The 13,476-nt window shown below is 41.8% G+C and overlaps 1 protein-coding gene across 2 annotated transcripts in view; it reads left to right on the top strand.

The window, feature by feature from the left end:
• Positions 1-12,771, top strand: part of slc4a11 (solute carrier family 4 member 11) — a 156,396-nt gene extending 143,625 nt beyond the window's left edge. For both annotated transcript variants that reach the window (XM_050062113.1, XM_050062114.1), the window contains exons 18-20: positions 753-948; positions 4,858-5,027; positions 6,962-12,771. In XM_050062113.1, the coding sequence (XP_049918070.1) occupies positions 753-948; positions 4,858-5,027; positions 6,962-7,028 (433 nt within the window). In that variant the 3' untranslated portion in view covers positions 7,029-12,771. The remainder of the gene's footprint in view (positions 1-752; positions 949-4,857; positions 5,028-6,961) is intronic.
• The last annotated feature ends 705 nt before the right edge of the window (positions 12,772-13,476 follow it).

Raw genomic sequence — 13,476 nt, 5'->3', positions numbered from 1 at the left:
AGCCACCGAAGGACCGCCCTGCAGATTTACTATTGGTTCTGCAACGTAGGGAGTTTTTTTAAACTCTGAAATTGTATCCGCCCATCTAAACACAAAATCTGGGAAAAAGTCATCAGTCTTTAGTTAAGCAAAGCGTCTAAAGACTGACTTGTGAGTCTAGTGTTTTGGAGGTGTAACTGCAGAGTGACACAGACACACCAACACATATATGTAAATGCTCACAACAATGTAGGCCTTTTGCATAGGCTACAGCAGTGGTTGCCAACTGGTGGGTCGGATCTGTTCTGAATGAGCCGCAGACTAATGAGTGACTAATGGACAGCTTCTCGTCAGAGACACTAAACTAGCTCGACAACAAAGCCAAACTCAAGTATGATGCACAGACCTTGAATCAATGACTGTGGCTCCACCTGTTGGGAACCACTGGGCTCATCCATCTTAAGTGAAAGAAGTTTTTGAGTGTGTGGGATCAGAGTCAGTCAGAGAGTCTCTTCATCTGTTTATTAAGGTCAAAGGACAAACGATCACTGCTGGTAACACGTCCTAAATACTGAATATAACTTTGTTTTATTTTCCCCTCAAAAGAATCTTTCAAATGGCAAATGTGCAGCACGACCGATAAGAAAATCCTGGAGAGAAAAATGTCTGTTTCATTGTATGAAAGCATTGTGAGCTCTCCAGTAACCATTCATCGCTGTGTGTTATTGTGTTTGTGTGTGTGTGTGTGTGTGCGTGTGTGTGTATGTCCTCAGTATCGTCCAGGTGAAAGAGACCCGGCTGACGTCTCTGACTGCCAATATCTTCATCGGCGTGTCGGTGCTGCTGCTTCCTCTCCCGCTGCAGTGGATCCCCAAACCCGTCCTGTACGGCCTCTTCCTCTACATCGCCCTCACCTCCATCGATGGAAACCAGATGTGCGACCGCATGGCTCTCCTCCTCAAGGAGCAGGTGAGTGTGTGTGTGAGCAGATGTCGATCGCAGGGCTCTGCAGATCAAACGGTTGACTGGCTGCCCGCCGCTGGAGGACCAGACCTCCGGCAAATAATACTTGCAAATATCTTTTTTCTGTGTGTTTGTGATAATGTGCTCAGGTGAAAATCGGACGGATCAGATCCTAAATGAACATCATTATTCTGGTATCAGCCACATAGAGATGATTTCTGACAGACGTCTTCTTCTACTAATGAACCTTTAAAATAGTCAGATTAAAACATTAAATCATATCTGCACAATACTTCTCACAGAGATCTCCTCTCCTGTGTGTCCGATTTAACCTTCCTACTGGAAGCAACACTTGCCATTTTCCCTCCAACTGTTCTCCTCACACACACTGGCGCCTCCAAATGGCTGCAAGAGGAACTGTTCAAAAAATATATGCTGTGCATTTCAATCCCCACAATACCATATTATTGTTATTTCACTGTCACAGATATAAAATGTCAGAGTGTACAGTCTGTGCAGTCAGAACTTTAAAGTTAAACCACATACATCACAAAGTAACAACAGCAGAGCTCTCAGAGTTGACCCACATCTCTGGCGAACTCGGTAAGTGGTGTTTATTTTATCTCCAAGGTATCGGATATAAAAGCAGGAGGGTCAAAGTTCAGGGTGTAATGTTATGAGACAACAGTACCACCTTTTTAAGGGCAGCTGCTACTAAAAGTAAAAAGAAAAAGTATGTGAATGAGAACGCAGCCGTGTCAACCTTGAAAAATGTATTTTGCTTTTTGTGACTTCAGTTGGATGTTTGAGCCTCACTGTGCAGAGTGATGTCAGAGCGAAGGTTCATTCAACATCACAGTATTTAACATGAAAGTAAAACTCAATTCAGTCATGACCATACTGGAACATAGTGTTGCTAAAGCTCATCATATCAGGTGGAACTAACGGGGAAAGTGCAGTCTATATTTTATGAATTCAAACAATAAAACATTATATTAACATTTTATTGCAAAAGCAAAAACCATGTCAACAATAATATCTAATGCAAGCTTCGACTCACTGATAGATATCAGCAACAATATAAAATAATAATAATAGTGACAAACAGTATGTGTGTTTTTAAGAGAGTCACTCAGTGTTCTTCACAGTGTGACAGGTTCAATTCAATTTTATTTATAAAGCTCAACATCACAACTCACAATTTGCCTCAGAGGCTTTACAGCAGACGACATCCCTCTGTCCTTTGGACCCTCACAGCTGATCAGGAAAAACTCCCCAAAAATGGTAGAAACCTCAGGAAGAGACACTGAGGAGGGATCCCTCTTCCAGGGCAGGAAGACAGTGTTGTGTGCACAGAACACATCAACATAATTCAATCAGGAGAGACTCGCTCTGAGAGAAAAGAATATTTATTTACATGTGCACACAAGTATGAGAAATGTGAAAAGTCTTAGGCAATTAGACCCCATAGTGATGTCATCTATCCCAGGAGGGTGGTATAGACAAAGTAGATTAGGGAATCCAAGACAAGCTTGAGCCAGCCCTAACTATAACAGCCAGTCATCACTATAAGAGCCAGCCCTAACTATAAGAGCCAGTCCTAACTATAAGAGCCAGTCCTCACTATAAGAGCCAGTCCTAACTATAAGAGCCAGTCCTAACTATAAGAGTCAGCCCTAACTATGAGAGCCAGTCCTAACTATGAGAGCCAGCCCTAACTATGAGAGCCAGCCCTAACTATAAGAGCCAGTCCTAACTATAAGAGTCAGCCCTAACTATAAGAGCCAGTCCTCACTATAAGAGTCAGCCCTAACTATAAGAGCCAGTCCTCACTATAAGAGCCAGTCCTAACTATAAGAGCCAGTCCTCACTATAAGAGCCAGTCCTAACTATGAGAGCCAGTCCTAACTATAAGAGCCAGTCCTAACTATGAGAGCCAGCACTAACTATAAGAGCCAGTCCTAACTATAAGAGCCAGTCCTAACTATAAGAGTCAGCCCTAACTATGAGAGCCAGTCCTAACTATGAGAGCCAGCCCTAACTATGAGAGCCAGCCCTAACTATAAGAGCCAGTCCTAACTATAAGAGTCAGCCCTAACTATAAGAGCCAGTCCTCACTATAAGAGTCAGCCCTAACTATAAGAGCCAGTCCTCACTATAAGAGCCAGTCCTAACTATAAGAGCCAGTCCTAACTATAAGAGCCAGCCCTAACTATAAGAGCCAGTCCTCACTATAAGAGCCAGTCCTAACTATGAGAGCCAGTCCTAACTATAAGAGCCAGTCCTAACTATGAGAGCCAGCACTAACTATAAGAGCCAGTCCTAACTATAAGAGCCAGTCCTAACTATGAGAGCCAGCCCTAACTACAAGAGCCAGCCCTAACTATAAGAGCCAGCCCTAACTACAAGAGCCAGCCCTAACTATAAGCTTTATCAGAAAGGAAAGTCTTAAGTCTAGTCTTAAATGTGGAGACGGTGTCTGCCTCCCGGACCGAAACAGGAAGATGATTCCACAGGAGAGGAGCCTGATAGCTGAAGGCAGATAAAGACTCTGCTGCTACACCACAGCTCTCTGTGTGCTCTCCCAACAGGACTGGTCATTTATTTATTCCAGTTTTATGGTCAGATTCAGGATGTTTGTGTTTGAATTTGGGGAGATATTTTGTTTGGACAGGCTGGAGTTTTGTTCGTTCTGTTAGGAAGTGCAGCTCTGTCTCCACTTTGTCTTCCCTGCACAGCCGGCAGAATCGCTCCTCCTAAGGGAGCCATGATTGTTTGTATCGTCTTGATGGCCAGGTCGTGCTCACTGAGTCTGTACTTTGTCAGGGTAGTTCTGTGTTAATGTCAGTCACTGTGGTCGGTTCATCTGTCACACTGTACTGTGTTTTCAGAACCATGCTGCATTCTGCTTTGTGCTTCTGTTTGTGTGTTTCTGGTGTTATAATTTGTTTGACTCTGATTGATTTGGTCCTGAGACAGAACTGAGCGTCAGGACCAGCCCAGTGAGGGGACTCTCATCTTTGCTCTTTTTCAAACTCTTAAAATGTCCAAACCGCAGCTTTAACAAGAGGCTTCAGTCTCATGACACATGTTTATTTACTCCTCAGGGAGTCCTGAAAAAGTCTTAAATTCAATTTTTTAAATATCAGGCCTTTAAAAGTCATTAAATAGTCTTAAATGTTTATTTGTGAGATCTTAACTGCCACAAACTCTTTTAACAGAGTGTAAATTTGCATTCATGTGAGAATTATCACACTGAAGCTATTTAGCTATTTACACCTCCATCCCTACAGAGAGTCCATGAAGACACAGGTTCAACACACAGGATATAGAGTAACACTCATTTTTATGTCTACTTTATTTTATTACTTTATATTTACACACTTCTATTTCATACTCTTATGCTTACTTCGTATATGTCTCTATTTCTTTTCATCACAGCGACTGTCACGAATCACATTTTCAGTAAAGTATTACTGGTTTATGAATCTGCACTAACCAGGATTGTGACGTAGATTTATCAGCAGAGGTTTGAGGTATTTATTGATTTATCAGCTGGTGTTGTTGGAGATGTTTGTAGCTGACACCAAATCAGTTGGGGGCGGGCGGCTTTGTCTTTGCAGCTCCACTCAGACTGGAGAGACAGGTGTATTTTTACATGAAAGTCTTATCGAGCGCAGGTTGAAAATAATATCAGCAGCTCCTGAACCACCTCACACAGGAGACCCTCGCGCTATAAATACACTCTGTAACACTGAAAGCTAAACGTTATTTACGATGTGAAACCTGCGGCGTGTGGGCCGTCCACTTCCCTGAGTCATTTCTTTGAGACAGCAGGACACCTGAGGACAGTGAGGAGGAGCGCCTCAGGGTAGATTGTATTTTAATCTGTCCTGATCCTCTCACTTCCTGCAGACGTCTTACCCGCCTACCCACTACATCCGCAAAGTGCCCCAGAGGAAGATCCACTACTTCACCTTCCTGCAGATGATGCAGCTGCTGGTCCTCTGCACCTTCGGCATGTACCCGATACCGTACATGAAGATGATCTTCCCTCTGCTCATGATCATGCTGATTCCAATCAGGTACGACCGCCGACATTTTGTCCCAGAAAACATTTTCTCCTGTGATTTAAACCAGGAAGCCGTTCAGCAGCGTGCCTGACCTGAGATCAGTGAAGTCTGTGGATGTGTTTGTGTTGTTGATCTCTCTGAGCAGCAGCGTCATGGGGAATAAAGTTGTCAATTCCAGTCTTCTTAATTAATCTTAATTTAATTTCTTAATTGCATTTTTTAATGTTATCACAATGTTTAATGTGTCAGCTGGAAACATCTGGCGGTTCAGCTGAGACAGAAACACGCTGCGGTTCATCTGCATCTCGGTCTCAGCGGCTGAAGGACGAGCAGCAGATGGGCGCAGTGCATTAAATATGATATTTGTACATTCACAGAATAATTTAAGAAACACTCTCCTTGACTTTCTTTGCTGCATCAAACTAGTGAATTAAAAATGATGCTTTGCACTTGGAAACTTTAAAGAAGGCAAGTAAACTTTATTTATCAAGTACAAAACCCGACTTTATTAGAACGTGTTGAAGCCGTCAAACTCAAATACAATAACGTTTTCTCAGTTTGAACATTTAATATCTTGTCTTTGCTCTGTATTCAAATTAAGAGATTCACAAACTTTCCAAAAGAAATGGACCTGGTGTAAACACTGCGTACACACAAAATGAGGCCTGAAAGAGGTGTATGCCACTTCACACACAAAAGTTGTGGTCTATAAAAACAGCCTTGATGGGAGAAACTTTGACTGTGGCTTACCAGCATTTTGGAGACAGGAAATAGGCGACGCAAATGGTGAGGTGGAAGCCTGATTGTATGCCGAATATTTTTTGGCACATGCCATTTTTGGCTTTTGTCAGTATTAGGGTTTCCCCGTAACAGTTGACCAAACATTAGTCGACCAGAAAGTCATTAATCGGCAAGATTTCATTGGTCGCTTAGTCACAGAAAAAAAAAACATGAAACTCTATCAGGAGCTGCACCTTGTCAAAATAAATCTAAACCTATATAACTGGAGCATGTGTGACTTTACTTTGAAAGGACAGACACAGGAAGTGTCCACGCTCAGCAGTCAGGTTAATTTCCAGGGCTGGTACCTGCGGTTATTCCACAGGCTAGTTAATAACATGTCGGGCAGGAAATCCAAAGTGTGGGATCATTTTGAGAAGGTGAAGGACGAACCCAAGGTGATATGTAAACTCATCTTCATTGGTCGACTACAAACATGACGTATCATCTGAAACATGGAAGTAGCTACATGCCCATTAGCCCACAGCGTCATTAACAGGCGGCTCGCTCAGTGTGTGACGTGCACTTGTAGATAAAATATAGGCCTATATTAATGAAGGTTCATTAGTACGGTTTTGTATTTCTCTGTAATGTAGCACAGTGTTAACAATGTTACTGATACTATTCTTTCTCACACCTTCAACTCAAACCACCAAAATATATCATTTCATCATTACAGCAATATCAGAAACATGTCTAGAGTCAATCAATTGTCCATTGTCCATTCTGGGCTACTGTAGAAACATGGCGGTGCAACATGGTGATCTCTATAGACGAGGACCTGCTCCCTATGTAGATATAAACGTCTCATTCTGAGGGAACAAGAACACAACCATTCTGATTAAAGAAACACAGTTACATTATATCATATTTAAACCCTTCACACTGGAGCTTTAAAGCCGATTTGAACTTTTCGAGTGCAGAGTATCATTCTTCAGCTGAGATTCTGTAAACGCAGCCTTTTCCCACCCAGATCTCTGGTGCCACTGTGCAGACACATACATGAACAGCCGCTGTATCTCTGATTGGATCTCTTGTTCGCTGGAACAGCCGAGCAGGAAGTGATAAATCTTGTGTGATAAGATCTGACGTTGTGATGCTGTGGGCTTCTGCTTCCTTTGTTCTGGTTTAACCACTGACGTCGATTGTGTCTGCTCTGTGTCTAGGAACAACGTGCTTCCTCATATCATTGAGGCCAAATACTTGGACATAATGGATGCCCAACACATGTAGCTACGGACGGAGACGAGTTCTGGATCCACAAAAAAGACGTCTGGAGTTTGAAAAAAAAGAAAAAAAGAAATGAGGATTAAAAAACAACAACAACATATTTTTCAATGCAAAACTGTACGGAAGCAAAAAGGAGAAATACCGACTGTTTTGATTTTTGTATCCGATAAGAACATTCTTACAGGTGAAGCACTGGAAATGTGGGAAGTGGCGTGAGAAAGAGAGATGAGAGCCGTGGGAAATGTTTCCAAACGTGGACAGACAGCATCTCTCTGCCGAAGAACAGGACCGTCCAGAACTCCCTGTTTCACCTCTGTTTGATCCTGTCAGCTCGTTCAGTGCCACATACCTCCATGTTCTCCTCTCATACCTTCACAGTTTATGGTTACATGTTACAGTATCCTTACAGGAGTGTGTTCATCTGTGTGTTTGACGGAACGCACCACAGCAACCCAAAATATTTCCATCAGGAGAGACGCTGCAGCTGCAGAGAAGATACCAGTTATAAAACACATAGAAATATTCAGAGCAAATAAAACAACATAACTGTGCTGCAAATGAAAACGTGCTGCAGAAAATAAACAGAACATTAACAGCAAACAAGCTGCGAATACAGAAAGGCAAAAACACACAAACCCTGAAAACAAATGCAGCAGAGAAACACAACGGAAGTCCTCCAGGCCTGTAGGGGGAGCACTGAGAGGAACAGCCTGATTCTGACCTGACACAGAGACCAGACCACACAGGTATAAAGAACTGTTTACAGTGTCGGATGCAGGGCCTCGTTTGTTGCTCAGTGGCGCGTGGAGCAAAACACATTATTTCCAGGCAGATAATTTTTCGGTTATTCCACGTTACCGCGAGCAGGTGGGCGCGTTTTGTAACCCTAACCCTTCAAACCAAATGTGGCTGCATATCTCCAGTCGTGAGGCCCAGAGAGCAAGTGCACTTTAACCCCGCCTCCCACTGCTCTGTCTCAAGCTTGCTCACATGATGACAGTTCATGATCACTGTAGATTTGGCGATTAGTGAATTAACAACTTTTAGGACGCAGTGATTCACTCAGTGCTCCCCCTGCAGGCCTGGAGGACTTATGTTGTGTTGGCTAGATAAACCATCCCATCCTCAGTGCGACCTCGTCACATGTCCACGTTTGGTCATGGATTTTCAAGGTCCAAGGTACCCTGGGTGTGTTGGTTGTTGACGTTCTGGGACGCCGTGTCAACACACATGGTTACGTTTAGCCAACACACACACGTGGTTACGTTTAGCCAACACACATGGTTACGTTTAGCCAACACACATGGTTACGTTTAGCCAACACACATGGTTACGTTTAGCCAACACACACACGTGGTTACGTTTAGCCGACACACACACGTGGTTACGTTCAGCCAACACACACGTGGTTGGGTTTAGGAAAAAAGAACAAGGTTTGTCTTTACAGTCTTACAGGAAGTGAACACCAACCTCCTGGGTAAAAGTCCGTGGTTGTTGGACACACACACACACACACACGCACACACACCCCCCAACCCACCCAACCCACTCAGACTTTGGTCACCTTAACTTTTGTTGTTGTCCCGCCACGTTTCCCCATGACAGACAATAACAGTGAACGGCTGCGCATCATGCTGACGTGACAGCTTTTTTTTTGTTGGCGTCTGACGCTGGAGGTCACTGACCAAGTGCTGTTTTTTGATGACTTCAGAGTGAGACTGTGTTGGACATGCAGCATTTTTAAGTAACATTTCTTTCCAAATGTGTTTGTGTGTTTTTGACTTTGCATAGTTTTTGTATTTGCAGCTTGTTTGCTGTTGATGTTAACGTGTTTACTTCCTGCAGCACGTTTTCATTGTTGTATTTGCTTTGGATTCTCGTGTGTTTTTGAAATTGTATCTTCTCTGCAGCTACAGGACGTTTCTCTGAATATAAGTGTTTTGGGCCGTAGTAGCGTGTTTGCCTCTGTCGGCCACTGTACATTAAGCTAACGGTGAGTGTTTAAAGTGCTCACTAACACTGTGTCAGTGATAGAAATGCTGCCAGTGTGCAGTTAGAGGAAGTAGGAAGGTGTAATTTCACAATGTAAGCATGAACAATACCTTTTTGTGACACTTTAAACTCACATTGTGTTTTTACACCGTCATCATTCAGACTTACACTGTGTTGACTGACACTTAAACGTGTCACCTCGGGTGAATGACCTGGTGAGAACGATGCGTTCAAGTCACTGCAGAGTGAAGCTGTACCTTTTGTATTTCTGTCATTGTGCAGTGTTAAACTTTACATTCCTGCACATTTTAGCTGTGACTCCCCTTTTCTATGAGGAACACTCGTGTCCGTGCAGATTTAGTTTCAGAGTCATTCCAACAAACGTCAGTGTTCATTAGGAGAGGACAAAGGAGTGTGTGTGAGTGTATGTGTGTTTGTGAGTGTATGTGTGTGTCATACATACATCATCAGTCCGTCCTTCATCCAGCTTCCTGCCAGCTCTTTAGAAAACCTCATTTTTAAGGTGGAATTTAATAACAGAAACATTCCACAGGTATATATTATATGTAATTATTTAGAACGACAGCACAAACCAAAACATATAGTGAAATCTTTATCAAATTATAAATATATTAGAATATATTATGGCAATATACGAAAAATATTTCAGGTTAAATTCAAATAAAATATTTATTTATCATGACAGTTTATCTTTTAAGTACAAGATGAGAGTTTTGTGTGTTTAACCCTGAACTGGAACGTAACCTGTAATTCTCTGTTTGCTCCTTTACATTCCTCAGTGACCGACGTACGGAGGCCAGTTTGTGTCAATATTCTCTGTGTGAGCAGTTTGACAGTCTGTGTCTGTAAATCTGTAAATATAAAACATCTTTCACGGGATATAAGAAAAGATTTGTAAACTCACAAAAAATACTTTGCAAATATGAAACATCTGCAAAGGCACAAAAAATTGCAAGAAATTGCACAATTGAGATTCAGTTGGAACTGGATTCAAAACATCTGTTTGGAAGTTGTAAATTATTTGGAAGATATTCACAAATACTTTTCATTTGTTTGCAAATTAATTAAATGCATTTACAGATCATTTTTATATATGAAGAATATTTTTGTGAGTTTACAAATCTTTTTTTTGTATTTGTTGAAAGTGTTTCATATTTACAGATGACACATTAACACTCGAGTTCTCAAGAACAAAATCCAACCCAAACTGAACCGACCCGACCCATGTGAGCTGAAGCCCGAACCTGGTCCATCCAAGATCATCACATACTGAGCCTGAACCTGAGTCCCCCAAAAGCCACTAGCTGGGGCGCCTGGTGTCTTAGTGGGTAGAGCAAGTGTCCCATATGCGAAGGCAATGCCCTTGTCACAGTGGCCACGGGCTCGATTCAGCCTGTGGCCCCCTGCAGCATGTCATGAGAGAATTTCTTTAAATTTGGCACAAACGTCCACTTGGACTCAACAATGACCTAATTGAATTTTGGTGGTCAAAGGTCAGTGTGACCTTGCATCTATCTGATTCTCATGAACACGATATCTAAGGAACACCTTTAGGGGATTTCTTTAAATTTGGCACAAACGTCCACTTGGACTCAACAATGACCTAATTGAATTTTGGTGGTCAAAGGTCAGTGTGACCTTGCATCTGTCTGATTCTCATGAACACGATATCTAAAGAACACCTTTAGGGGATTTCTTTAAATTTGGCACAAACGTCCACTTGGACAGAAGAATAAAGGTCAAAGGTCATGTTAAAGGATGGAAATTGGGCTGGTGGGCAGAGTCATAAAACCACAGGGTGGGAATTCTAGTTATTTATTTATCTTTTTATGTTGGGGAAGATTCTCAGTCATCCAGGTCATCGTAATCTTAAGTGCTACATCGTAGGCAACTGGAATTGCTAAAGTTTCGTGAAGACATTTCACCTCTCAGTCAGAGAACAGAGATGAAAGTCCTGTTGCCCACCATATAGCACTTAAGATTTATATTTTTATATTTTTTGTATTTATGCCCTAACAGCTCAACCTTGCCAATCAGTGCACATGTTCGCCCCTAATTTGGTTCAACCTCAGTTTTTCAGGACCCGTCGGGCTCAGGTTGAGTTTGAGAACTCTAATTATCTGCACGGATGGTCGATGTGTTTCCACAGAAAATCTTGACACAACTCAGCCTCCATACTGGTTCTTGTAATTTTGAGTGTCTTGTCTACATCAGGCTTTGCCGCAGTGTTTACATATCAGAGTCCCCTCCAGCTCCACGTCACAGTCCGATACAGTTCTGGTGCATTGCTCGCAGAGATGAGAGTCAGGTGACGGCAAAAAAAAAAAAAAAAAAAAAAGATTAAAAAAAGACATTTGTGAGCGTTGGGTTCAACAGAATGCATCCCTTTTTTATTTTTATTTTTGTGAACAAGTGTTCAAAGATGAGTTTTAGAATAATCTGGTCTTGTTTTCTATTTAGATGTTATGATTAGATCAATGCTTGCAAACGTGGTCATGTAATAATCCAGAGAGATTATCTTGTTATCTACAGTACAAAAAGAACAAAAAAAAAAAATCCGAAGCAAGCGCTGGTTTGCTTCAAGCATGACTCATCTGGGTTTTTGATACGATGTGATGCCAACGGTCATGTATCCTGCGCTAAAAAAAGTAGCAAGTCAAACAGTAACTTCTCAATAAACCGAATGCAACGCTCAATATTCAGCAATACTGTGTATAAAACTCAGCTTCACTGGTGACACTCGTCAGTGAAGCAAAGACAGGCCAGCTGTATTTTTAAGACACCAACTTTAAAGTCCATCCTCACGGTACAAAAAACTGCTGCGTGCTGATTCAATTATGGCGCTCATCGAGGAGAAGGAACAAACGTCCGCCTGTCAACAAGGCGTCCACAGTGCTGGGTTTTATTACTCGCTTTCCCAATATCCAAATGGCAGCTCCCTCATGCAGTTCTGTTCAACTTTGTCTTACAGATGTGAGAAAGATGTCCAATTTAAGCAGATGTCTCATGCAGAGATAGCGAGGCATGAAAGGAAAGCTCGGCAGCATTTGCATAATCCTGGGATTAAGGCTTAAAACAGCACTGGCAGAGAAGATGGTGAGGTGTGAAGTAATATGTACAGTTTGCAATGCAAAGTTTAGTTTTTATCAAGTATCCATTATAATCCATGGCAAGGTATTAGTTTCTAACTTTGGAGCGAGTACAGAGGTTTAACCATTCTTCTTCTTATGTGACAGTATCGTTGTTGTTCCTCGATGATATCTTCTCTGTACTGATGATTCTTTGGAATAGCAGCAAACTTCTCTCAGAGGACTTTACCATTGGATTCAGAGTGATAGACTCCGTTTGTGAAACCTTGAGTCCCCTCCTCCTCCTCCTCCTCCTCCTCCTCCTCCTCCTCCTCCTAATTGGATTTGTTTGAAATTGCGTACTGTGGTGTTTTTCTTTCTTTTCCTCTTCCTGATTTCATATAGCCTACTTTTTCTAATCATGAATGTAAGATGTGTGGATTTTTATATAGCATACAAATTTAGGTGTCAAACAGAATCTGTAATTTTGTCAAAAAGATCAGCTATATTTGTAAGCTGTAAGCTGTAAGATGTAAAAATGAGAAAAAAATGGTTATAAAACAGAATGTGTTGGTTTACTATAGTATATACGTATATATACTGTACACTGAAAAAGAGAGACTATCTCAAGCTGTTTGCCAAATAAAAAGTAGTAGTGATGTAAATATCTGTGTGTGTGTGTGTGTGTGTGTGTGTGTGTGTGTGTGTGTGTGTTCACTGAGACGTCTGAACTCACGTCCAGAATGTTGGTACGTTTCTTCCTTGATGATCTCATGTCATTGGGGTCTGCGTTTAACTACAGCCAAACTTAATCAAATCATCCATTTACAAACTCTCACACAGCTCACGCAGTATAATCCTGGTTATATCACGTTAATGATCAGTGCTCTACTAACAAAAGCTCTTTCTGATGGAAACCTGAACTGAAAGTAAAACTTATCTAGGCTTTACTCTCCTCAAAACCAGACTCCATTGACTGGTGTTTTGAAGGGTTAATTCAGATTCACCACCATGAGAGAAAAACCAACTTTAATTCATTAATTAAAGGAACCACAGGGTGAGTAACTGACATACTAACAGTCATATAGAGGATGAAGTGTTCCTTTAAGATGAATTTAACTTTTCATTCAATGATAAAAATTTTCTGGACAAACGTGTTTATTATTCCTCAGAGAGTGAGGACGCAGCAGAGAACACAGGACGAGCGTCGTCAGAAAACAGAGGTTTAACGTGATGTTTTCAGCGTCTCCCATTAAAAACACATGACTGTGATTAGTGAGGCTGAAAGTGAAGCGGCTGCAGCACGCCTCACTTCATGTTTGTCTCTGAGCTGAAACAACAACGACACCCTTTGCTGCTCACAAACAACA

The sequence above is a fragment of the Epinephelus moara genome, chromosome 14 (assembly GCF_006386435.1).
Source record: "Epinephelus moara isolate mb chromosome 14, YSFRI_EMoa_1.0, whole genome shotgun sequence".
Taxonomy (NCBI): Eukaryota; Metazoa; Chordata; class Actinopteri; order Perciformes; family Serranidae; genus Epinephelus; species Epinephelus moara.
Note: the sequence above shows the minus strand (reverse complement) of the source record. Positions and strands in the feature narration are given on the sequence as shown.